The following is a 26,430-nucleotide window of genomic DNA, read 5'->3' as shown; positions in this document are numbered from 1 at the left end:
TCTTCTGACCCTTTAGGGACTCAACTAAAAACATGTTAGAATTCCATCCAGTTGGTTCTTGACTTACCAGAGAAGAAAAACACTAAAGGAAGAAGTAGGAAAGAATTTCAGGAGCATGATATACAGCACCTCGTACCAACTCTCCTACCAATGAGATACCAAGTGTCTCAGGATGGCTCTTGCTCAATTTGTATCAAGTAAGAGAATTGTAAAGAGATGAACACTATTCTGCAAAAGTTTTCATTTCATTTACAAAGGACCAAAGCAAAGTTAGATCAGGTTACCTTAAAGTTAAATCTATTTACCCTAATAAAGACCTGCATTGCAACACTTAATAACTTTATGACTTCAGATAAGTCATTTAAATTTTCTGAGCCCCAGTTTTCTCATCAGTCAAATGGGAATAATAATACTTGCCTATTTCACAGGGCAGCTATAAGAATCAAATGAGATTATGTATGTGAAACTCTTCCACAAAACTACAAAACAATTGTTAAAATGTTTGTATTTTATCCTCCTTTGTTCACAAGACTGGAAGGCCAAGCTTGATATCCAGCTCTTATCCAACCCAGATACACGGTTCCTTTCCTTTGAAAACTCTACAGTACTGAACCAAAATTAAACTTTACCTGAGGTTAATGATAATTTCCTTAAGAGATAAAAATCTCCATGAAATATCCTTTATTTTATTCTGATATAACTCAGAACTTTTAAAAACAATACAGTAGCAAAATAGCCACTTGTAAAGGGCCTCCTCACCTGACCCAGATGTTGCTTTCAGATTGCCTCCTTTGGGTGCATAAATTTTTAAATCCTTTATAAACATTAATGATTGACATAATTTATATAATTATAGGTGTCTAAATGGCAAAAAAAAATTCCTATGTAACAGCTGCCAATGGTTGGTTTCAGGAAACATGCAGTCACTTGTGGAAAGAGAGTCGTTTAGTATATGAAAGCTTGGGTAACAGCACTTCCAGATGGACTCACTTGAATCAGAGATGGAATGGTGATAAAGAGAAAAATGCTCACTCCAAAGAAATGAAGGCTGGGGGGAAAAAGAGGCACCTAGGTGTGTAGAAACTGGATAACCCAACTGATTATACTAATTGTAATCCAGTATTAGAGTCTCTGGATATTTGCTACGCAATAAAGTCCTTACAAATTTCTTTTACAAGGGATGTATGTGTGTGTGTGTGTATGTGTAAGACAGACAGAGACATTTTCTAGATACTCAAACCTTAATTTTGTTGTTATTGTTTAGTTGTCTCAGCCTTGACCAATTCTTTGTGACTCCATCTGGGTCTTTCTTTACAAAAATACAGGAATAGTTTGCAATTTCCTTCTCCAATCTTAATTAATAGTAGTAAATAAAACTGTGTCCCCTACACTTTCATGGCATTCACATGCAACAAGAGATTCCATTTGTATAGTTCTTTAAGGCTTATAAATCCCACTTGTCAGAGCTGAAATATGAACCCAAATTTTCTGGCTTTAAAATCTGTACTCTTTCTACTATAACAGATACAGAAAAAAATTGTCTTGCTTTCTTACACTTCATATTACCAAGAAAGGAATTTAGAACTTTTTAGATAGCCTGAGTTTGGAAGCAAGAGAACCTATTTAAAGCAAGAATACTTTCTTGATATTGATCACAGGAGAAGACACCAAGATATAGCTGGTCTGCCTATAGAATGACCCAGCTTTTCCCAAATATGTTTAATTTAACAATCACAAGATATAATATATGGAAATGGCAGTAGATTTGGAATTAGATGACCTAAGATAGGGTCAAGTCCTCACTCTTTTACTTATTAGATCTTGACAGAACTAATTAGAACCTAATTCCTAGTGTATCACCAAAAGGATCTCAAAGATGAGGAAATAGTGTATTCCTGTCAGTTCTTCACCATTTTCCTCATAGTCTTGGCCTTTGGAAGGATTTAAGTCCTCACCCTAAATCTGTTGCTCCTTTTGATGGTTAGTTGTCTCCATTTGCATTCTCAGTAAATATGTCTATATTGTAGGATAAGGCATGTTCAAAGGAAGAAGACACCTCTCAGATTCCCATACTTCTAGAGTTACTAGTCTTAAAAGGGAAATTAGCAAGGGATCCGGCAACTGAACAGAAATACATGGCAGGATACTTGAAGAACTTTTAAATATCATTGCTGAGCTACAATTCATGATCTTTCAGTATACATGGCAAATGTCAGAAATACCACTGGGATAGAGATGGAAAAATGTTGTCTCAGTTTTCAAAAAGGAGAAAAATGGTAGATACTTCAAACTACGTGAATGGTAAAAATTACAGACTGGATTCTTAAAAGGAAGAAATTGTGAATATTTTGAGGGTAAAGTGGCTATAACTAAGTATCAGAAATGGTTTATTAAGTACAAGTCATGCCAGACTAACCTCATTTCCTTTTTAAGAGTTAATAGACTAATTGATAGAGGGAATAACCCCAGATAGTTAGCATGAGGTATAGTGATAGAACACAGCTGGGGTGGTGTACCAGAGATGAGCTATGGAAGTTTGGTCTGCACCTGAGTCAAAGAAGAGAAATTATTTAGGTGAAAGTCATGGCTTCATTGAGCATTGGTGTATGACTGACATAATCATCTCATTCTTTGAAAGATTTTACTCTAATATGGGAGAGTAAACAGTGTTATAAGGTTAGAAAGAGTTAGCAGTGGCTCATTTGTGGTGTTCTGGTCTTTTCAGTCTCTTTGCTTTGAATGGTTCTGCTTTTGATGCTTTAGGAAAGGAATTTTGGCTCTGTCATGACCTGTCTATCCCTCCTCGGATATCTTTTTGCAACTGTGGTCATGCCATGTGATTCTCTAGAACCAGAATATGAAGTATAACAAATGGGGGTTATGAACCCCATAGATCTGACCTAGAATCCCATATTAGGGCAACTAGGTAGTAAAGTGGACAAATCACTAGGCCAGGAATCAGAAAACCATAAGTTCAAATCTGATCTCAGTCACTTACTAGATATATGACCTTGGCAAGTCAGTTTTCCTCAGTTTCCTCATATGTAAAATGAGCTAGAGAAGGAAATGGTGAATCACTACAGAATCTTTACCAGGGAAATCTCAAATGGAGTCACAAAAAGTCAGACAGGACTGAAATTAGTGAACAATAGAATCTCATGTGTCCTCATAATTGAGCGAGCCCAATCCTCTTCCCCTCCCCAACAAATACTATAAGAAAAGATGCCTATGGGCGTCCATTTGGATTAAGGGAAATGAAGGAGAACAAAATAAGCATTTATATATCACCTATTATATGCCAGACACTGTGCTAAACGCTTTTCAGATAGTATCTTATTTGATGACATGTGAGGAAGGATATGCTGGTAAATGTCTAACAACCAGCTTTATAGTGGGTGAGGAACAGAGTAAGTACAACCCACTTTTAAGTTTAATCTAAACTATTAAATTTTTCTCTAGCACTTCCTTCAGTCTAGAAATCAATGCCTGATTTGTGGTTTGCCAATTTCTAAGGTATAAATGCTTAAACTGAAATTTTAATAAAGAGAGAGTTTTAATAAGCATTTATAAGCTGGCACTAGCATATCTCTATTTTAAGTGTATCTGGATTCTATCAAGACATTTGACAAAGCCACTTATAAATAAAAATGAAGAGAAATGCCCTAGTTGAACAACTGAACACAAAAGATAATAATTTAAATGTCTTTGAAAACCTAGCCTCATAGTAGAAGGATATTCAGGGTCTTTGACAAGCCTTAAGATGGAGGTTTACATGGCATATTTATCAAATCTGGAGACAACATAAAGTTAGTTGGGGCGTGACAGAAGACAAAATTGGGATCCAGAAGTATCTACATCTCAGTTTTGCAATCAGTAGGTTGGAATGATGAGTTGAGCTAAGCAAATGAAACAGTCATTAATGTAGGCGTACATTAGGCATAAATGTAAATTCATATATAAGGTTAAAAAAGTCAACTGCTCAAGTCAAAAAAGGTAGGTAGCTAGAAAGCTATAAAATATAGATAGAATGCAGTTCACATGAAACCTGGGGTTTTCTAATAGATTGAAAGCTGTCTTGTCAGTGTATTATGGCAGTCAAAAAAACTAATATGGTGCTCTATCTCAGGAAGGAGTTTTATCCTCAGTGTTTTATCCTTCAGACTATATCAGGAATACCATACTTAGTTCTGAGCATCAAGTTTTAAAAGAGACATGACAAGTTGGAGTATATTCAGAGGAGGCCAATCAAGATGAAGATGGAAGGTGTGGATTAGGGATGGGAGGGGTAGGGGCTCAAAACCATCCTATAAAAGATCTGGTTGAAGGAACTGGGAATCCTTAAGCATAGAGAATACTTTAAAGGGGACATGTTAGCTGTTTTTAAAATGTTTAAAGAGTCATCCCCTCAAAGAGGAATTATACTATCATAATAACAGTTGACATTTATATAGTTCTATGAGATTTGCAAAAGGCTTTATGAACATTATCTCATAAGATCCCTGTTATTGAGATTTATTATGATTGTTCCAGAGGACAAAAATTTGGATGTATGAATGGAAGTTACAGGGAGGCAGACCAGTTCAGCATAAGGAAAACTTAAATAGAATTCAGATCTGTCCAGAAAAAATGAAATGATCTGCTTCCACTAACAGTGACTCTAATGGAAATCTTCACTGGAAGACTTCAAGATTAGTCTTGCTATAGATCAGAATTTTCAGGCTTTGTTATGATGGACAGCACTCTTGAGAGCAGCAATAACCATGTTAAAACATAATGGAGAAATATTTAGCAAACTAAATAAATATGTAATAGAACATAATTATGTTAATGTGTCCCTTTCTACGTCATTATGCAGCCCACATGAATCCTTATGTATGGCTTTGTACTACCACCACCATTTCTATTTTAACTTGACACCACTGTTGAAGAGTTTTAAGGAGCTGAGGAAGAGAATTAGGGCCAAGAGGAATAGGCAAAACCCTAGGTCCAAATGGAAAGAAATGCATGACATTTACCTTGATCTACAATTCAGGGGCTTAGTCCCAAAGAAAAAATTCCAGGTTAGCAAAGGATTAGCAGCAAATAAAATATATTTGGCTCTCCGCTGACAACCACGGATTCTAAAGTCTTAAAAAATCTCTTACCAGGGGCTGGAATTGTGACAGAGCCTGGAAGAGGGTTTAACCTACTGGAGGGGTATGTGCTATAGAAACTAAAGGGCAGATGGGGCAGGGAGCCATGTTGGTACTTAGAAGGTAGAAGCATGTGAAGGACAAATCTCTCCTATTTTAAAATTCTGCCCAAGTTCACTAAAACTAGAAGATTCCTTCTTTCTTCCTAGACGATGTGATTTTTGCCCACAATATCCAGAACACAATCTGGTTCTACTACAATTTAGGTAAATTATAGATTAAATACTTCTACATGTACTTTCCTGGGAACTCAACCACTATTTATCATTTATATATAATATATTTATATTATTTACATTTATGTTATATTTATTCATTATATACTATATAAATATGTATACATATTATATATGTTATATGTAATATAATTATAATATAATATATGTGTCAAGTTCTGTACAGCCCATGGGGTCAATCTATATAAGACTGTTCTGTTTTCCATAAGGAATGGGGAAAGGAGCCAGGTATATGGGAAGAAGAAAGAAAGCAGTTTTTAAATCCTCCCCATTTCAAGACTATTGATTATAAATGTTTTGAGAATAAGTGAAAATTTGTCACTGAGGACTGGAAACAATCTTAAAAAGATCTGTGCCAACAATGTCCCAAACTAATATCTCCACAAATAAAAATTAAATTTTCATTAAATTTGGTAAATACTAAAACATTAAGTTTCGTGATTTAGTTTTGAGCAAGCAATAGAACATCACAGGAAAACCAATATATTTCCATTTGTGTTAGGTGAGGCCTGGTACACATCTCAAAGACTTAGAATCTCCTAGGGAAGGGAAATGAAATAAGCATTTATAAGCACTACAATGTGCCAGGCATTGTGTTAATTGCTTTTCAAACAACATCACATTTAATTAAATGAAGAATTAAAGACTTTTGTAAGAAGGAAATAGTCACCTTCCCCTTTATGCAAATTAAGGTCAAATACAATTATAGAGGAAAAGAGGCAAAGTAAGAAAATTCCTAAAAGATAGACCCTTAGCTACAGAAGCATGTCACCACTAGCCTTCTCATACATGGAGCTAAGTTGAATAGTCATACATGATATAAACTTTATGCATTATAAAGTAACCTTTATAAAAAGGTCAACTTCTTTTAAAAGTTAATGTTAATTATCCATCCTCATCTCCAGGATTATTTCTTTCTTGGTACTGGATCTTTGATGTTATTGATATAAACAGTTTCCAGAGGGGAATAAAACTAACAATGTAGATCAAAACCTTCCTGACACTTAAGTAACCTGGGAGACCTCAACCAAATACATAAACTTAGGAATGTTTATCATGAAAAAAACCTAAAAATTATATCTGGGTGTTTCTCAGTTGCTTTTCTTATGGTTACTTTTCATCTTAGAACTACAACTGAGAACACCCAGATATAATTTTAAGTCTTTTTTATGATAAGTTGCTGAAATAATATATTTAATCTTTGAGATGAACATTCCTGAATTTGTGTTTGCTTCGATGTTAGATTTCAGTTCATTTGGAAACATCTGTAATAAAACAAGCTGTCAAAAATCTATGGAAGGCCCCTTAATTCTATATCCAAACTACAGTCAGCACATAGATGCTACATACTGGTGAGTGAAAAACTCCTTGCCAAGCTCAAGCCTTGCATTCTGGTAGGAATAGCATATGCAGTCTTCAAAAAGTATTTTCTTTTAAAATGAAGCTCTTTTAAAAATAGGTCAGGGAGTTTAGGCTGGAATAGAAACACAAAAGAATCAATCTAGTGACAATAAACATAATTGGATACAAGGTAACTTTGTACTAAAATATCAATTAGTTAACCAACTTTTTTCTTTTATCTTCCTCTTCTTCCCCACCTGTACTCCTTTTGCCTTTCATTTTCAAAAATTTGGTGTTCTGGCAACCAGAAGACTATATAATAATCAATTCTGATGGATATGGCTCTCTTCACCAATGAAATGATTTAAACTAGTTCCAAAGGTTCAGTGATGAAGAGAGCCATCTATCCCCAGAGAGAGGACTGTGGATCACAACATAACATTTTCACTCTTTCTGTTGTTTGCTTGCATTTTGTTTTCTTTCTCAGTTTTTTTTTCCTTTTAATCCAATTTTTCTTGTGCAGCAAGGTAACTGTATAACTATGTATACATATATTGGATTTAACATATATTGTAACATATTTAACATGTATTGAACTACTTGCCATCTAGAGGAGGGGGTGGGGGAAGGAGGGGAAAATTTGGAATAGAAGAATCAATGTTAAAAATTACCTATGCATTTGTTTTGTAAATAAAAAGCTTTAATTTTAAAAAAAATAGTGTTTCTCTGAAAAACAAAATGAAAATGATTGCCCAGTTTGGAAATTATTCTATGCCACTACCTCCCCCCCAAAGAAGTAATTCTAAGTAGGTTTCTTTTTTGGAAGAAGACGAAACAGAAATAACAATCATACTGCCTTCTCAGGGACTTCAGAGAAATGACTCAAGAACTCATGGGAGAATCAGGCCAAGAATGACAAAAGACATCTATTGGGAGTTTTGTAAAGGGTATTAAGAACAGGGAGGTAGAGATCTGGGAGTCAGAAGTCAGGGAGAAAGAGACTTCCTTATAGGTATTAAGGGTGTCAGTTGGGGAAAAGAGTTAACACATTCATTTGTGTAGAAAATGACTACTAAACAACGCACACATCTGTAGTTAATTGATCATTAAACAGAGCTCTTGCAAAAGCACTTACATGCTCCATACACATTAGCTAATCATCTCACTACACCACTGGGCATATTCTACCCAAGAAGAAGTCTACCAAGGATAACAGATAGTTTTCTTATTTGCCTCCTGATTTTCAATAATATGTTGTGTCAAGAAATATAACACCCTTCATTATGCATTTAACAGCAATGTCCAAAGAATTATGCACTTGAAGGATTCACTGAAAAACAAAGTGGGTTAAATAGATTATCATTTATAATTATTTCTTCTCTCATCCTTTATGTTCGTCCCTGAAATCAAGAGCAAGTGTTTTATGTACTGCAAAGCAGTAGGTTGTAATTGTCTAGCCTTTCAAATGCTTCTCTCTCTATGTAGGCTTTACATAAGGTTTCCAGCCATGATTTGACTCAGTTTTGCCCTTTTTGGCAATGTTCTACAAATGAATTGCCCTGAATAGGACTTTTCTAAGAGCCAGAAAAATAAGTTAAAAGATTAACAAATGTATACACATATACCTGCAAAAGGGTGTATTTCCACTAATGTACAGACTGAAATGCACTAACCTTGTGAAAAATAATAACATCCCCCTGGGAAATACCATACTCAGTTTGGTAATGTGGCACTTTTATTTTTTTTAAACATTGAGAATGAAAACAACACATGCAGGAAACCATAAAACCCTTCAAGCTAACTGTAGCCAACGGTCAATCTAATTAGGATATAATGGGTATACTGTGGCCCTTTCTAAAGGCTGAGTGCTCCTCTGAATGATTTCCAATTCTCTCACATGCTGGAATCTGCAATTTAACCTACAAATCAGAGATTCCATTCATTAGGCTCATTCCTTCTCTATTCCTCCCTTTACCTGCTCTCTCTCCTCTAGCCCAAATATCTTTTATGTTTCATAGCCTAACAAAGGCAATATATTTGTTAAACTGGAAAACATAGGAATAATTAACATCTTATCATGAGAGAGCATGGCACAATGGATGTATGATCAATATTATAGTCAGGAAGACCTGAGTTCAAATCATATTTCTGATATATATTTACTAAGACCATGAGTCAATCACAACCTCTGAGTGTGTCAAGTAACACTATTGAACTTTCAACTTGTTGTTCATCTGAATGTGAGCTATCAATCTGAATCAGTACAGGTAGTTTCCATATCAGATTTATTCACTGATAACATCACAAGTCTAGACCCCAAGTCAATTAAATAATCCTCCTGGGCTTTTAACTCATAGGAGACAAAATGTTAATAACAGTGATCCAGACAAAGAGGTTAGTACTGATACTAGAGTAAATAATGATTTGGGATAAGTTTTCCCGATTCCTTACCTATAAAATGGAGAGAATAGTTTTTTTTTTTCCTTGAAGATCACAAAAAATAAATTGTGATATGAATTAATAAATATTAACTGGGTGCTTTAATTACTGAAGTGCTAAAATTATTATAAAAAATATAAGCGACTAAGAGTTATTGTATAGCAAATGCAAAGGCTAATACCCCCAGTGCTGCTCAAACTAGATTAAAATAAAATAATTAATATCTAATAAATTAAATAAAAATATAATAGAACATAGATGTTAATGTGAGGTTTTCTAAGCCAGTAAGAAACCTGTCAGAATCCTTATGTATAACTTATTTTCCTGATTTCCTCTGGAGTTTGACATCACTGCTCTACAGAGGGTACACAAATATTACCATGGCTTTAAGAAATCTTTGTCAAGGAGCTTTCAATCTAATTGGAAAAGTATCATGAATTTCAGAGCTGGAAGAAAACTTACTAAGGGAATCATTTAGTCCAATTCCCTCATTTTAGACTTAATTGTCAAGGTCATACGAGTAGTAAGAGGGAGGGCCAGTATAGTGAGATCGCAGGTCCACCATCTTCCAAATCTTTTCAATTGTGTTGCCTGCCACCCATAGTATAAGGCATAGGAAAAGTTAAATAACAATTCAAAGCAATATTGATACTATATTGGGTAATAAATGGAAGTCAATAAATACTACCAAGAGTTCAGAGGAAAAAAGCATCATTCTGGCTTGGGGTAGCCAGCAAAAACCTCAAAGGCAAGTAGAAATTCAGTTGAGCATCAGAGGATAGGTTGGATTCAGATGGGCAGAAAGGAATCAAGGAAGACATTCTTGGCAAGAGGAATGCAATCCACAAAAGATGGCAGTCAGTATGCACAAAATATTTCCAGAAAGGCAGTAAGCTATTTTGGATGTAGTGTGGGATGGCCTCTTGGGGGATTGTGCAGAGCCTTGAATATCCTGCTAAAAGGATTGGGCTTTATTCTCTGAGTAAAAGAATTATTGGTTTCTGACTGAGGGAGAGGCATGATAAAGTGTTGCTTAAGGAAGATTCATCTGGCAGCAAAGTGTAAAATGGTCTGGATAAGAAGAGTGAAAAGGGACAGGGAAAAGGAAGCTACTACAATAATTTGTATTTGAAATGGTAGCCTGATTATGTGTACATATAATACACAACAATTTTTTGAAGCTACAGTGGGCTTTTTGAAGAAAGATATCCTATAAATCTAAGAAATATGATTACTGCCACCAATTGCTCTCCCTTCCCCCACAGAAGGACAATGAGTAATTGGATTTGTTTGGAGAGTGGCCTTTTATTCATTTTATCACAATGAGACATGGATTATAATTTAGAAAGGCATCATGGAATTACTCAAAAACACTCCTTTTTCTTCATTTTGGCTCTTCATTTTCAAATTGGGGAATGGAACATGAAGAATGACTCCATAGTTAGCTCAGAATAGCCATATGTATAATGGGAATAATAACACACCAGGGGATTGTTTTATAGGCCTTGAAGAATAAATAATCTATTTGGTCAATCCAACCTTGTCTCCTGAAACTTAAATGCTTTAAGGGGTTGTATGTTTGATTTTTGTTTCCCTAACAGAATTCATAAGGATTTTAGACTTAGGGATTTTTCAAAATAGCATCTTGGAAGACTTTATTTTTAAAGTTAGCTCCAATAATTATAGTAATATGTAAATTTTAAATTGAGAAAATGTATATTCTCCTACCCTGTACCAGACAGTATATTCTGTATTCAAAAAAGGATGATGTGTAGTTTTCCCTTTACTTTCTCTCTCCCCTCCCTAAATCATTTTGTGTCTTATCTATAAGCAGTGTGAGCATTCAGGAAACTCTAATTCCCTTAGCCTACCTTTTCAGATTGCACCCTCTATTTTCTTTTGGCACTTCAGTGGATTTAGCCTGGAACTGACCAAAAAAACCCAAAAAACTTGCCTGAGCAAACATCATGGATTCACATTTCTGATGGATCACAAGAGTGCCAGAAGCTTTTGCATTATGTAACAATTATTTAATTGAAATTCTTAAGAGGAAAAAGATTAATCAGATCAATTTTCTACCATCTAAAGCAAGTGAACAATTCCAAACAGTTCCTCTGGATATTTATTATACTTACAATGTCTGGAACCCTATTGAATGGAAATTAATTCAGAAGAGATAGAAAATAAATAAAAAAGCACTTTTGGCATTTATTGTATACTTGGTGAAGGGATAAAAAAATTAATCTTAATTATTATGGCAATATTGTCAAATCTTTTTTAAAATCTCACCAAAAAAAACCTCAGAACTGGGGAAGTTGAAAGAGTGAGATATGAACATTTTCCATCTAAAAAAGCCCTGAAAAATCAAATGACACAAAGTCCACTCCAAAAGAGTTGTTTCCTTAGATGAAGATTTTAAAGACTTCAGGTCACAGCAATAAACCTATCTTTAACATAATTAATTTTCACCAATCCTATAAAAACTAATCTTATAAATTTGGGAAATAATAATGCACATGGAAATGATAATATTTCCTTTGGTCTTTTTAAGACATCAGCAAACCCAATGCTATCTAGAGATTATAGTCAATTTGGAAGATGGGAAATTAAAACAATAAAGGTTGCACTTAGATGTCATAGTTGCTAGAAAGTCTAGAGAGGGGGAAAATGGAACTGTCATCTTTAAGAGGTGAATTTTTATTGAAATATCACAAGCTATATTAATTATGGAAAGATTTTACTTTCCACTGATTCCACTGCTTAGCCGTTATCAGTAAGTGCCAATGTATCTCCCCTGCTCCAAGTCTTGTATCCTAGGGTAATCATCATTTCCTCTCCCAAGAAGCATGCACATTGATTACAATAGTATTTCAAATCCCTTTTTATCATGTTTGCTTCTATCTCCCTCTACAGAGGTAGAAGCCATTAATAATATTAAATTTTCTTAAATAAACATTTTGGAGATGGGAATGGAGCAGCTTTTAAAAACATTTTAATCATAAAATAACCAAGAAATGGTACTATTTGATAAAATGTATTATTATGAACCAAATATTGAGGGAAAACTAGTAAACCTTCCTTTTAACAGGCAAGACTCAGAAATGTATTATGGTAGATGCTCATAAAAAGCATGCATTTGTTTCCTCTCACAAGATATGGCTAATACTTACCTTCCACTGAGTGTGGGTAAGATGTCTTTCCCCTTATCATCCAACAATAAGACTACCCTAAAGCACTCTTATTGTTTCACCCTTTTGTATTAATTATCCTTATTGGACAGTACTCAAAATCGTATTAGTCCATAAATGTCAATTTACAAAACCTAACCTGTTTTCAATCCTCTTTCAGATATTAATAAGTCAATTTTTTTAAAAATCATTTTAACATTTCAGTATCAGTAGTGCTTGCTGCTTCTCGAATCATTCTCACAACCCATTGATGATTTAAAATAAGCTTGTTGGTTGTCCTTGGCTCTACCTGCATATGAAATGAATAATTCTACCCAATCCTAGATGGTGACTGTTGAAATGACCTGAAGGTGGTTTGATGGGCTTAAACTGAAGCAGATGAAAACAGCCAGTTCCATCTGGAGAAAATACATTTTTCCTCTGCTGTCATGATGTTGTGCCAAGATTTTGCTCACTTTGTCCTTTGCCACTTTTCTCATGTCCAGGAAAAAAAAAAGGGTTTTCTTTGTATTTGGTTAATATGTGGAAATTCCTCGAGAGCATTCCGAGTTGACACACATTTCAGCCCAGCAGCCATCATTTCAAGGTTGAGGCCTGCCAAGTCTTTCCAGGCAAAAGAAAGAGTTTAGTGTTCCTGAATAGAGACTGCTTTTTACAGGCACCTCCCTTTGAGGGCATTTACTTATTTATTAGCAAAGGCAGATGGTGCTCAGCTATTTCAGTCCTAGTTGTGGGACACAATAATGACAAAACAGTCAAGTTTTAGGGTTCAGTTCCAGCTGATTTTATTTCCTTCTCAAAAAAAAAAGTTATTTACAGAAGGTATATATCAACAATCTGACAGGCAGTGAACTTGACATGATTAGCTGGCATGATTTTTTTTCTTTTTTTTTTTTTCTTTTTTCCCAAAACATTGTGGTGTGGCGTTGATTTTTAAGACAAATATTCTACACAGCATATTGCACAGGATGAATGACCAAAAAAAAAAAAAAAAAAAAGAAAGAAAGAAAGAAAAACAAAAAAGAAAACAACAACAACAACAAAAAAAAACCCTTAAGGAACTACCTTAATAAGGCAGACGTCCTAGTGCCTGTCATGTTATATTAAACATACATACACACAATCTTTTTTTTGCTTATTATAATACAGACTTAAATGTACAAAGATGTTTTCACTTTTTTCAATCTTTAAACACAACAGCTATAAACCTGAACACATATGCTATCATCATGCCATAAGAGACTAAAACAATTATATTTAGCGACAAGTAGAAAGGATTAAATAGTCAAATACAAGAATGAAAAACGCAGTACATAGTGTCGCGAACTCAAATCGGCATTTAGATAGATCCAGTGGTTTAAACGGCACGTTTTTGCTTATAAAAAAAGTGCAAAAAGATATGGTTTATAAGTTAAAGCTACAGGATCCCTTTTTGCTGAAAGTACACCAGTTTTAAAGCATCTGTACAGTATATCATTTCATTTTTTTTTTCCTTGTTGGCATACAGTGTATCAGCTTATTCTCTCCTTTTTAAGAGTGAGGTTAGAGAGTGGGAACTGGTGGTAAATTAAGGGATACTGTCACTTTAAGAAGCCTGCAGATTGAAGTGTAAACATGGAGAAATTAGGGGCTGATTTTTTTTTTTAATGTGTGAGAGATATTAACCAGCCTCCCTGTTATAAAAATCAGGAAATCCAAACAGCGATTTACACCGATTAACACCCCCTTTATATATTTTTTACAAAAATACACTGAGAAAATAATCAAACGTTTTCATCTCTCTTGTCTTTTTTTGTTTTTTTTAAAAGTGTCAAAAGTCTACATTTAAATATAAAAAATTAAAACTTAAAACTCTAGCCCTTCAGTGAAGGAGACATAAAATGGTGTGGGTAACAAGAACTACCAAAAAAAAAGGGGGGGGACAAAATAAGTAAAAAATGTTTGGCCAGTATAAATACTTCCACATATAAAATGGCATCTGATTACATTTACAAGGAAAAAAAAGACGAGGATGGAGCATCGGTGAGGGAAAAAAAAGACCACAGTCTTCTCACTTACACCTATAAGGAAGAAACACATACATACTGAGAAAAATTTGGTCCTGAATTGTTCTTTTAAAGTCCAGCACAGATTTGAGTTGCGTTTGAATCCTTTAAAGAGTTAAGAATGAAAAAAAGCTGGTGATAATTTTTTGTTTGTAGGAATCAAACATAGCGCCATCTATCTGCTTTTTTTATATTATCCTACACTATTTATCTTAAAAACTGCTCAACAGTCTTATACAGAAATCTTTAAAAGATAGACAGGATAACATGCTATATTAACCCCACCAGTGAAATAATCCAACACCATCACGATTCCGATTAAGAGAAGAAAAAAATGTTTTTTGTTTTTTTTTTTTAAAGCAATCGCCCTCCATTTCCCCTGTACCACATCAATACAGAAACTTTCACGTTTTGTATGTCTCCTTTCAAAAACTTTTCAGTGTCTATTTAGTTCCATCTTACTGGTTTCATATATATATATATAATAAGAAGGTGGCCGAGAAAAAGCGCTGCTACCCTCTCCTCTATACGTGCAAATCCGTTTGTTTTATTATTATTTTCTCCATTTCCAGTTCATCTCCTTTCTCTCCCCCCAACCCTCCCCCCCTCACGTTTTCCTTCCAACTAGGTTCAGTCCATTTCCTAGCACAATTCAATCTCTCCTCCTCTCCCGCCCCCGCCCTCCATCTCCTCCTCCTGCTGCAGGAAAAAAGGAAAGGGAAAAAAAAAAAAAAAAAAGAAAGAAAGAAAGAAAGAGGGAAAAAAAACACCAAACTGTAATTTGTAGCAAAGGAAGGCTTCAGTCCTGGTTAGCTTGCGCGGGCGCGCAAATCATTTCCTACCAGTCCGGATCTTTTAAGGAAAGAAAAAAGAAAAAATGTAGCTATGCAAAAAATACAACACAATGTAGCGCTTCTTCCTTCTCCAGATGAAGTGAGCCGAAAATGCCATTCCCCCACCCCGGGGTGTAGGATTGTATCTCCTCTCCACTTAAAAAACAAAAACAAAAAACCCTACACCAAAAAGGGGGGAGGGGGAAAGAATGGAGAAGGACTCCAAGCAGTCCATGGAAAAGCAACAACCTGGCTTTTTTTTCCTGGGGGTGAGACCTCCGGAAGTGTCCGTTTGTTAGAGTGGGTTGGTAGCGTGTCTGTTGTTGTTGGTTGGGGGGGTGGGGTAGCAGTGGGGGTGTCTCTTCAAGCAGGGGGTGGAAACGTATTTTTAACAAAAGAACGATCCTTTCTTTCCCCTCCGGCTCCTTCCAAGTCCCCCTTTTCAATCCTTTCAAACAAGTCAGTTTTACGAACGCCGAGGGTAGAGCAGGGGTGCGAAGTCAATGTGGGGGTGGGGAACACCGCCCAAGGGAAAAAAACGCACCGGGCTGGCAGAGAAACCACTCACTCCTCAGGATACTGTAACTTGTTAAGTGGGCGTGGGTGTGCGAAATCTTTCCCCTTCTCACTTCTTTTTTCCTTTTATCCTCCCTTTCCTTTATCCATTTTTCCTTCGCGTCTTCTTTTTTTTCTTCCTCTCCTCTCTCTCCTTTAAAAAAAAAAATTTTTTTTTCCTCCCGTCCCTTCTCTCTCTCTCTCGCTCTCTTCAGTAAGTGAAGACTAGGTTGGAGATGCTGGACTCTAGCCAATCCCCCGAGATCATCTCACTTACCTCCGGCGTGCAGTAGTCCGGGAATTCAAAATGTGAGCCCGAGCCGGGCTCGAAGTTAAAATCCAGGTCCCGGTCCAGCACGGAGGTGGAGCTGAAGCTGCCCAGAGACATGCTCTCAAAACTTGGGCTGGGGTTCAGGTCGAGCAGGTCGTCCTCAAACTCCTCATCCGAGGAAGAGGAGCCCGAGGAGGACGAAGAGGAGGAGTGGGAGGAAGAGCATGAAGAAGAGGAGTGGGAGTGCGCGGTGGAGGGAGTGGGCGACGTGGCCCGCAAGCTGGTGTAGCTGCGGTGGTCGGCCGGGGAGCCGCTGTCCGCGGGGGACGAGGCGGCGCTGCCGCGGAGGCTCTGCCCGTCGGGCGAGCAGCCCACGCCGCTCTCCTCGTACAGGCTGCCCGTGTCGCTGTTCTCCTGGCCCCCACTCAGGCCGGGGCTGGCGGGCACGGCCCCGCTCGCGGGGGACGAGGAGGTGAGGCCGAACATGTACACGCGCTTCAGTTTCTTCTCCGCCAGGTGTTTGCTGGAGGCCGGGAGGGAGGACGCCGAAGACGAGGAAGAGGCCGAAGAGGAGGAGGAGGAGGAGGAAGCCGAGGAAGAAGTGGAAGAGGTGCTGGTAGTCCGAGACTTGTAGAGCGAGTGGTGGTCGGCAGGGGCGCCCAGAGGGAGCAGGGCTGCGGCCGCCTGCTCGGGGGAGAAGGAGGACGAGGAGGAGGCAGAGGGCTTGCCGCTCCCGCCGCCGGTGCCCAGGAGCAGCTTGGCATGGGGTTTGCCGCCCCCGCCCCCCGCGCCCCCGCCGGACAGCTTGGAGCCGCAGCTCTTTTTCAGCGCGGGTTTGGAGCTGCCGCTGCTGCTGCTGCTGCTGCTGCTGCCGCCGCCGACGCCGCCGCCTCCCCCGCCTCCCGAGCTGCTGCTGCTGCTGCTGCCGCCGCTGCCCCCGCCGCCGCCGCCGCCGCCGCCGCCGCCGACCTTGTCTCCTTTCTCCCCGGGTTTGGAGGAGGACGAGGCGGAGGCGGAGGAGGAGCTGGAGCTGGCGTTCCCCGACTTCACCTTCTTCCTGGGCCGGTACTTGTAGTCCGGGTAGTCTGCCATGTGCTTGAGGCGCAGCCGCTCCGCCTCCCGAATGAAAGGGATCTTGTCGCTGTCCTTGAGTAACTTCCACCGCTTTCCCAGCCGCTTGGAGATCTCGGCGTTGTGCATGTCTGGAGACTGCTCCATGATCTTCCGCCTCTCGATCTGCGACCACACCATGAAGGCGTTCATGGGCCGCTTGATGTGCCCGCTGGGGGTCTTGCACCAGCTCGGGTCATCCGCCTTGCCGCCAGTGGAGGCGGTGGAGCCCGGCGTCGGGGACGAGGCGATGCCCAGCTCGATGCTGGCCCCGGAGTCGGAGGTCTCGCCGGCCAGCAGTGCTTCCGTGTTCTCCGCGTTATTCGTCTGCTGCACCATCTCCCCGGCTTCGGCTCACACACTGACGGCGGCAGCTGCAGGATCGCTCGCCAGGGTCCCCCCCACCCTCCAAAGTACTCAAAGCGAAATACACCACACCCACCTACACACACACCAAAAAGGAGGAAAAATGGGACGCGTGAGATGAGGGGAAACCTCAACTTCACGGGAGAGGTGGTGGTGGGGCGAGAGGATAACAAAAGTCCCGGAGAGATGTCCTCCCGCTACCCCTCCCCCAAAAAATACTCAGCCCCTTGCTGAGGAGTTGTAGTTCCAAGCGAGCTCTTCTCTCACCGCGCTGCCGTTGGCTGTCTCCCTCGCTTTCTGAAAAATCTGGAGACCGCCTTAAAGTAGTTTCTTTAATGCTGGTTGTTGAATCCTCCAATGCAAGTTTTTTTTTTTTTTTTTTTTTTTCCCCTCCTCCTCCCAGGAAAAAAATTTTTTTCACCCTGCAGCAGTTGATTCCAGTTCACAAGTGCTCTCGGCGCTCAAGAAAGCAACATAGTCTATATTACTTAGTCTCTTTCCGACCATGCAAAGCAAAAAAGAGTCTGACTCCAGGACTCGCTTCTGTGGGCGGAATCAGTACTAAGAGTTTGTGCAATTATTTGGTTGCGAGGTATTAAGCCAAAAAAAGCACTCGTATAACAGAATGGCATTAAGAAATGTATGCTTTTTCCCTTTCTGCAAAAAAGGGAGCAAATTATAGAGTTCCTTCTCTTCTTCCCTATGCACACCCTTAGTGAAAGAGAGAAAGCGAGAACTAGAGACACGGGGGTAGTGAAATTGGCCTCTTCCCCTCACACAGTTTCCCTTTCTGCAGCTTAGAGCAGACCCCAATTCCGCCTCGCGCCTCTTTATCCTTTCACTGTCTTTACCCCAGCCAATCAGCCGCTGTAACCAACGCTTCCTCGTGCCAAACCCCACCCCCAAAGCTCCCATTGGCTTGGAACCCGATGCAATAATAATCACCGCGTGCAATGAGAAGCTCCAAATCTGACCTCATTCCAATTTACAGAGCAAACTTTTTAAAAGGGCTAGAAGTACAGCTGAGATTTTTGCTGCTTCTTTTTCCTTTTGCGTTTTTTTTTCTTTGCGCGCGAGCTTGCGTGTGTGTGTGTGTGTGTGCGCGCGCGCGCGAGACTCTGAAAAGGACGTTAATGCATGAAATTATTAAGGGGAGGGAGGAGGGGACGTATTCTTACCATTATGTTAGATAACAAGGGGGTTGGTAAGTGGGGTGGGGAGAAGGGGGTGGTGGTGAAATGCAACGTTGTAAATGGAAGCTTTCTACTTAAAAGCCAAGTGATCATTTGTATTAGGTCTTTTCAGCATTGGAATAAAGAATCGGTCTGGAGTGTAAAATCTGTTCCTCATAGGGAGAAGCTCCTGCATAAATGCAGAAGATGAAGCCGGGGGGAGGGGAAAAGACAATAATAAATCGATTGTATTGAAAACCATTAACAAAGTGGCACCCGGGTACCTGTCATCACCATTATTTTAACAGCTCTAGGTATGGTACAGATGTGGATGTATTGTGTAAATCCTCTCAGGACAATTTGCATGCTGTTTGTGAAAGACAGAGAGGTGGGATTTTTGAAATAAATGTATACTTCCTTAACCAAACGAAGATTAAATATGGTTATTTAATGGTTTTAACTCCCCGATAAATTCTAGATCACCAAAACAGGAGCTTTCAACCGCATTCAATTGGAACACATTAGATAGTGTTCCTCTATAATTAACTCTATGGGAGAAATTACATTGAGTTTTACATAGAATAGAAATGAGTGAGAAAGATGGGTCACTTTCCTTCTAAATGTTCCTGTTTCATTACATCTTAGTGGTTCAAGATTTTCCCTTTATTTTTTTCCTATCAATTAATTGCTTTTTAATGCTGAGATCAGAGATACCCATCCAAGAAGACTAATTTTTCAACAGGTCAAAATTAAAGATGAAAATAAAAGAAGAAAATAATTATAGTGAGTAAATGTGAAATCACCCAGGAACAGTAGTCCTTGCCCCTCCCTCCCCATCTCACTAATGGTAAAGAAAACTGGTAAGATGTAAAATATATTGTTTGTAACAAATCATATGACAGGGGTGTCTTTTAGGCAACCATATCCTAGTAATGGATAAATATTACTTCTGTCACAAAAATTGTTACTAGGCCAGAGCTTGAAAGTAAGAATGCTAATTATAAGTATTCTACCACAGCAGTTACTACTACTGGTAAACTTATTGCTCCATGGCAATTGTAGACCAACCTATTCTAAAGGCCTTTGAGCCAGTCACTTAAAGTTGAGCTCACTTTAGAAAAATGGATTTTATCCCTCCTGTTAAACTTGTTAACATGTCAGATGGCAAAATGGATTATGATGCCAGAATTAAGACTAATATGTATATTTTTATCATAAGAGAAGAACTCTATTGACCTATAGTTGTCATGATTGTATAATGACCTCAAGGGAGGGATATAACATTGTCATATAATTGCATTGATTTCAATATTACCATAAACAAGTTGGATTTTGAGGTGCCCAAATAGATTAAGAATGTTTTCCCTGTGATTTAATTACAAATAGAAAATGTTCTATGATTATTTTTTTTAATCACCCCAGTGCTACTGCATCACTCCTTCCTCCATCTACAGGCAAAGGAAGCTGTTTGTTCATGAACTTGCACAGACTGATTTGTGGTACTCATTCTGTGATGATAATTATACAGTAGCAATGTCAATATAATAAATATTTTCCAAACTGTTCATCCTCGCATGATTTGATATACAAGAGGAAAGTTAACCAAAACGGAATAATTTCTTAATTTTTTTTCCCAAAACAATGGGGAAAATATTTACTATAGTAGAAAGTTGCTGGCCTAATTCTGTCCTCAAATACTTAGTAATAATTACTTTCTACTGATTTTAAGGGAAGTTATTTGCATAGTACTTTAGGGTTTATAAAATCATTTCCTTAAAACAGTCCTATGAACTGGGTAGTGCAAATATTATTATTCCCCAAATACTTATAATGCAACCTAGATTTAGGTTAAATGAGGTATATAGCTTTTAGATATCAGATCTAGGATTCAGACAGAGGTTCCTCTGGAGTCTAAATCTCAGCATAAATTTCTTCATTATATTATATTGTACTGTCTTTTGAATGCTGCATATAGCCAAACAATGAAGGAAATGTAATTGGGGGGGGGGGACAATTCCAGGTATGGAAATTCCTTCCACCAAAGTCAACCTAAACACTTCAGATAAAGCTGATAAACGCTGGAAGTAGCTTGAATATGGATAAATATAAACAAGAAAATTGCTAAAAGTAGCAGAAATTGTTTAATCGCTAGAGGCAAGATTCAAATCCCAGTTCTTTTAGGTTACAATCATTACACACTATGCCACCAGGAATCCTAATGAATTAATGTACATACTATGAATATTTTTAGTAGGCCTCTTCAAACATCACTAACTCCCAGTTTAAAAATTTTAATGTATGAATACACTTATTCATGACCAGAGAGTTTATTAACAATTTAGAATAATAAACCTCAGAAAATAAAATTAATATCAAAACCAGTTGTATTCCTAAATATCTAGATTCTTCTTCATAGCTACTTCCCTATTTCTGATTTTTTTTTTTTGCTTCAAATATCAGGCATTTTTATGTTTGTTTGTTTTTGGTGGACCCTACTAAATCAATACTCAGTGTTCCCTCTGCTGGCTTTGCAGCACATGATGTATTTCTTAACATTACTCTTAGAGCCCTATTGGCAGGAAGCAAACAAAATTATATAAATCTTCTGGTTTATGCACAATGTCATTATTATAATGTAAAATCCCTCCAATTTTTAATTGAAACATCTTACTTAGTATTTTAGCCAAATGCTTCAGAGATTTCAGTTGAACCATCATAAGCATATCAATGAAGCTAAAGTGGATTATTTTATTATTTTCTTCCATATCTTTGCAATACAAAAGTCCAAGTCCCTAAAAGGATTGGTATAAGGAAGAAAATAAGGACTAAGATTCCATTTAAAAGATAAGTTTACATGATGTAATAGCAATGGCAGAAAAAAAAATAATAATTCTAAAGGAAATTTGACCTAACATATAACATTCAAAAGTACCATGTGTCTCTTCTAGAGATCCAGTTTCTGAACCAGCACAATTTGCAATCAAATCCTGAATTTTATATAGATTACCTGTGTCACCCTAGATAGGTCATTTAACTTTAACTAGATGCTTTGAAACTTGCAGTTGCAGAGAATATGCCTACCTTATTGGGGACTTTTAGGGACTTTTATTATGCTAATGAAATCCTAGATTCATTCCTATGTTGATACTACTCCTGTTTGGTCTGATTTCCAGATTTTTGCTCCTTTTTCATTTAATATCTCAATTTCTTATAACACTTTCTTTACAATGTCCCCATGATATCACTAACACAAGTATTATCTTCATTTTGTAGATGACAATAAAATGACTGGAGGGAAAGATTATTCCTTGCCCATATTCAAACTCCATAAACAGCTTTCTAGTCCAGTTTTCTTCCCACTATACCACTGTGTCCCCACAATAAATACTCTGGTGGTATCCTAACAATAATATATAGAGTAGAGATTCTTAAATGCATAGTATAATATGAGCTCCTTGAGAATTGTTTTGTTTTGTTAGTATATATTTTCAGTATCCAGCAGAGCTTATACATATTAACTTAATAAATGCTTTTTGAGTGAAAATAGAAACCTAGAATCTTAGACTTGGATAGAATCCTTTCATCAGCCTCCAATTAATATTTTTATTTATTTTATAGGTGAGAAAACTGAGACCTACAGAGGTTAAGGTCTCTGGTTAAAGATTGGCTAAGATCGCAAAAGTTAATGTAATTACTAGGTTTGTTCTGACAAAAAAGTATTCGGAGATTTTGAGTTAAGTGAGTGAAATCAACCATTATAGCTTTATATATTCCAGTTCTATTATTTTGTGTCTCTGAATCAATTAAGTATTGCCAAACTTATTTATATTTCTTCCTCTTGTCGTGGTAAAATCATGATACATTTGGAAAGAAGTGATGTTTTCAAACATCTTTTTTCATAGTATTAAAGCAATCATTTCTGCAGGAAAATGACGTATGTGTATTAGAGCTATACACGTGGATGATTATAAAAGTAACCTTAAGATAAACTAAGTTATAAACGATATATTATTTTCAGATATTTTAGTCTAAGCCACTTTCGTACTCTCCCCTCCCCCATCACTGCCATCTGGTACCCAGTATTTTCTTACATATTCTCACTAGTTTCATCTTTAGCTTCACTATAATATAGGTAGGAAATGTGTATTTGGATGGGCCAAGGATATTTTAAGCACAAAATATATCTTGTTTTAAAAAAGAAGAGAGGTAGAGAGGCAGGGCTAGGAAAAGCAGCTCTAGAGAACGTTTGTTAGAGAGCTGTTTGAGCAGCCCTGATTTTTGGTCTTCTGTCACAATTGTTCGGGCTCGGGAAAAGATGACGCTAGGTGGCAGCGCAGAGCAGAGCACAACGTAATGGACCTGAGAAAACGTGGGTCTAATCAAAGGAGCATTCTTTTTCCCTTCCTCCTCTCTCCACTCTCCTCCTCCCCCAACCTTCTCCTGATTCTTCCACCTCTACTCATAAAGACATTTTAAGGGAGGCTTGAATAATCGAAAGTTTGTCTGATGCGTTCAAGTAAAGCAAAGTTTGGAGGTTGAGGGTGGGGGGGTGACGAACAAAACATCCAACACCTTTCAATTGTAAGTTCTCAGTGGCTGGGAAAATCACGGTTTTCCTTCCACATTTAGCTGAATTTTGGAGATTGCAAATGATTTTAGAGTACCATCCAACTGTACAAGGAAGGGCTTGGAAAGCTAGTTTCCCCGTCCGCCACTTTCAAGATTGAGGAAATGTTGTGAATTCCTTAAGAGTTAGCAAAGGCAACCACCCCCTCCCCCAGTCTCCTAAAAATGTTTCCAACGGCCACTGTGACTTTACGAGCTCAGGGGTTTGGAAAAGCAGCAGACTTCTTCCTTCCCTTAAACTGAGGATTAAAGGCACTCACTCTGGCTTAGCTGCCGCTACCGTTGCACTGATCTCCTGCTTTTTGATTACAGTTAGGGGGAGAAATAAATTGGAATCGACTCAGTCTGTGCTTTGTGGAGGAAAGTCCTTTCTGCTGCAAACATGTTTTAGACGATTCTGTCAGCAGCGTTTTAACACCCGTCTCTTTTTTAGCGTGTGTGTGTGTGTGTGTGTGTGTGTGTGTGTGTGTGTGTGTGTGTGTGTGTGTGTGTTTAATGGATAAAGTAGCTAAAGAAATATACACGGATGGAGTGGGCGCAAATGCTAGCTCTTTCAATCTCCTATTGAAAGGCTTTACTGATTTGGGCGAGTCTGCCAGTCGTGACCCAGCTGTCAGGGAGGGTTCAATTGAGTCCCTAAAGGTGCCAGTTTCTCCTAGCACTGGTTTTTTGTTTTGTTTTGTTTTAAGTGATTAGTGCAAAGACCTCCCTTGTTCCGTAAATGACCGGAACTAACACAGACTCGTCTTCCTATATTTATTTAGTGCCCAACCCCTTCCCTATTTATGCCTGCACACTTATAAGCCTTGTTTGCATGGCAAACACTGAGGTGTGTATATGGAATACAGTCTTCAATTAGGATAATAACATTAGTATTCGGTCTAGGTAACCACCCACGCAGGTCGGGTGACACAAATTCTTTGAGTTTGAGCTTTCTAGCGGTTAAGGAATGGGGAGGCAGGAAGTGGTGTGGAAAGCGGGACATTGCTTCCCAAGTCGAAAGTAGCCCTGCTGCAGCTGCCATCGCTGTTTCCAAGATGAAGCTCTAAGTCCTCCAAGGTTCCCTCTTTCCCAGCTGTCACCGCCCCGCCCCCACCCTCATGCCCACTCCCGGGAGAGCAGCAGCAGGGGTCACTGAACCAATGAGAAAAGTAGAAGCCCAGGCTGCTCAAGATTTCGAAGCGCTCTTCCCATTGGATAAACCCGCCGTTTGTTTTCTGCCAGCAGGATTTCAGGCACCTGTAGGAGGAGGTTTCAGGTTTGGGCAGTAACAGCCGGGAGAAGAGTAGAGAGCATATGGCAGGTAGGTAACAGGTAAAGAAGGTTGCCGCCTCCAGCCCTGTTTCCCTGGAAGCAAAGCTTTCCAAAGGGCTTGTCTCGTATTGTCGGGCTTGGATTCACGTGTCTCAGCACAAGGGAGAGCAGACGCTGGCACAGCTGCCAGAGCCCTCCCTCCCAGCAGCCTCTGCCCAGCGAAGGCGGCATCGCGCTCCCAGAGTGCGCCTCCTATGCTTCTTGATGAAATGAACCCGGTGACCTACATCCAGGCAGGCAAGAGAGAGACTGCTTGATCGATTTGTCTTTTTGGACCGGAACGCTGCACACACACACCTTCCCTCTCTCCCACGTACCTCCACCCCATCCCCCACCGACTCTAAAAAGACTTTCGTACTTCCTACTAGCTTACCTACAGAGCAGATTTCGTCAGTGATAAAAATGCTCCCAAATAACGCACTTGTAAGATACTGACTCAATTTGTTGTATTGCACTGTTCCTCCGGGGATATGTGTGGGCACCTGGGAAGGAAGGCACGGATGGGGTCTGCAGGTTGAGGGAGGGTAGTTGGAGAGCGGGAAGAGAAAGAGGTGATGGGTGTGAGACTAGCGAGAAATCTGGGGGAAGAGGAGGAGGAGGAGAAGCGCGGAGCTTTGCTGGAGCCGCCACGCGACGCTCGTCTAAAGGAAAAAAGGAAGGGAGGCGGGCGCGTGGTGGCGTGAGACAAGCAGCTGGAGCGGGGCGCGCTGGAGCTTGACTAAAGCACCCACCCAGCCTCCCTCTCCTCCTCCCCCCCCCCCCCCGCAGCCTAGCTGACGCCTAAGGTCAGAGACCGCGGCAAAAGACTTGGGGTGAGGAGGGGCGGGGAGACGCGGGCTCCAGCCTTCCCTGTTGGACGAACAGCTCCCTCCGGAGAGTAGGAAGGCGGAGACTTGGCGGAGAAAAGAAAGAACTGGGTGCCCCGGGAGCGTGCGCCTGTCGTGCAGCGCACCTGGCCCGGCAGGGACCCTCCCATCTGTTTCCCTAGATCTCGGTCTCTGGGGTTAGGGGTGTGTTAGGAGAGAGCTGGCAGCTGGCGGGTCTGGGCGGTGCCAGAGGATACAGAGACCCCGTGACCTGCCCATGAGGAGTGCCGTGAGCTCTGGGCTCAGACAGGGAATGTTCATGGGGCGCCTGCTTTGTTTCGAGGTGCCCTCTTCTCTCATCCGCTAAACAAAAATCAAGGTTAATCGTGATCCCACACGAGGGGGGGGAGTCCTCCAGGTTAAGCAATATGCCAGATTGGTAGGGTGGAGTCAGTGCATTGATGAAAAGTTTTTGATACTGTTTTTGTTAATTGAAACTTTGTAATTTTTATTTTGGCTTAAAATATGGAGCTCCCTGGGCGGGGGGGGGGGTGGTGGACGAGGATGAACACTATCATCATATATTATAACCTTGTGAATACCAATGCCCACTAGACTGTAAACTTCATGAGGGTAATTACTATGTTTTCTCAAAGCTCATCTCTCCCAATGTATGCAAAGCACACACCGTAAACACTTAAGTGTTCGTTGAATTCCTGAAGGGGAAAATGGGTATTTTCCAATACCCTTTAAACTAACAATTAATACCTTGTTGGTAAATCATGAAATCAGCATCTCCATTTAACAAACATTTATTAATCACCTAGGTTCAAGACCATTGTGAGCACTAAGAGAAAATGGAATAGTCCTTACCAGGAGGCAATCAACTTTCCACTGTGATTATTCTATTAAAAAAAAAATTCCTTGGGGAAAATG

The 26,430-nt window shown here is 39.2% G+C and overlaps 1 protein-coding gene across 1 annotated transcript; it reads right to left on the bottom strand.

The window, feature by feature from the left end:
• Positions 1–13,156: 13,156 nt before the first annotated feature.
• Positions 13,157–18,590, bottom strand: SOX4 (SRY-box transcription factor 4). The gene has a single exon (XM_074272620.1). The coding sequence runs from the start codon at positions 17,547–17,549 to the stop codon at positions 16,041–16,043; it is 1,509 nt and encodes a 502-aa protein (XP_074128721.1). The 5' UTR covers positions 17,550–18,590; the 3' UTR covers positions 13,157–16,040.
• Between the last annotated feature and the right edge of the window lie 7,840 nt (positions 18,591–26,430).

The sequence above is a fragment of the Sminthopsis crassicaudata genome, chromosome 1 (assembly GCF_048593235.1).
Source record: "Sminthopsis crassicaudata isolate SCR6 chromosome 1, ASM4859323v1, whole genome shotgun sequence".
NCBI classification, from domain to species: Eukaryota; Metazoa; Chordata; class Mammalia; order Dasyuromorphia; family Dasyuridae; genus Sminthopsis; species Sminthopsis crassicaudata.
Note: the sequence above shows the minus strand (reverse complement) of the source record. Positions and strands in the feature narration are given on the sequence as shown.

Bases quoted from the DNA above. Each gene is read 5' to 3' on its own strand.
- SOX4 (XM_074272620.1), bottom strand. From the start codon at position 17,549: ATGGTGCAGCAGACGAATAACGCGGAGAACACGGAAGCACTGCTGGCC.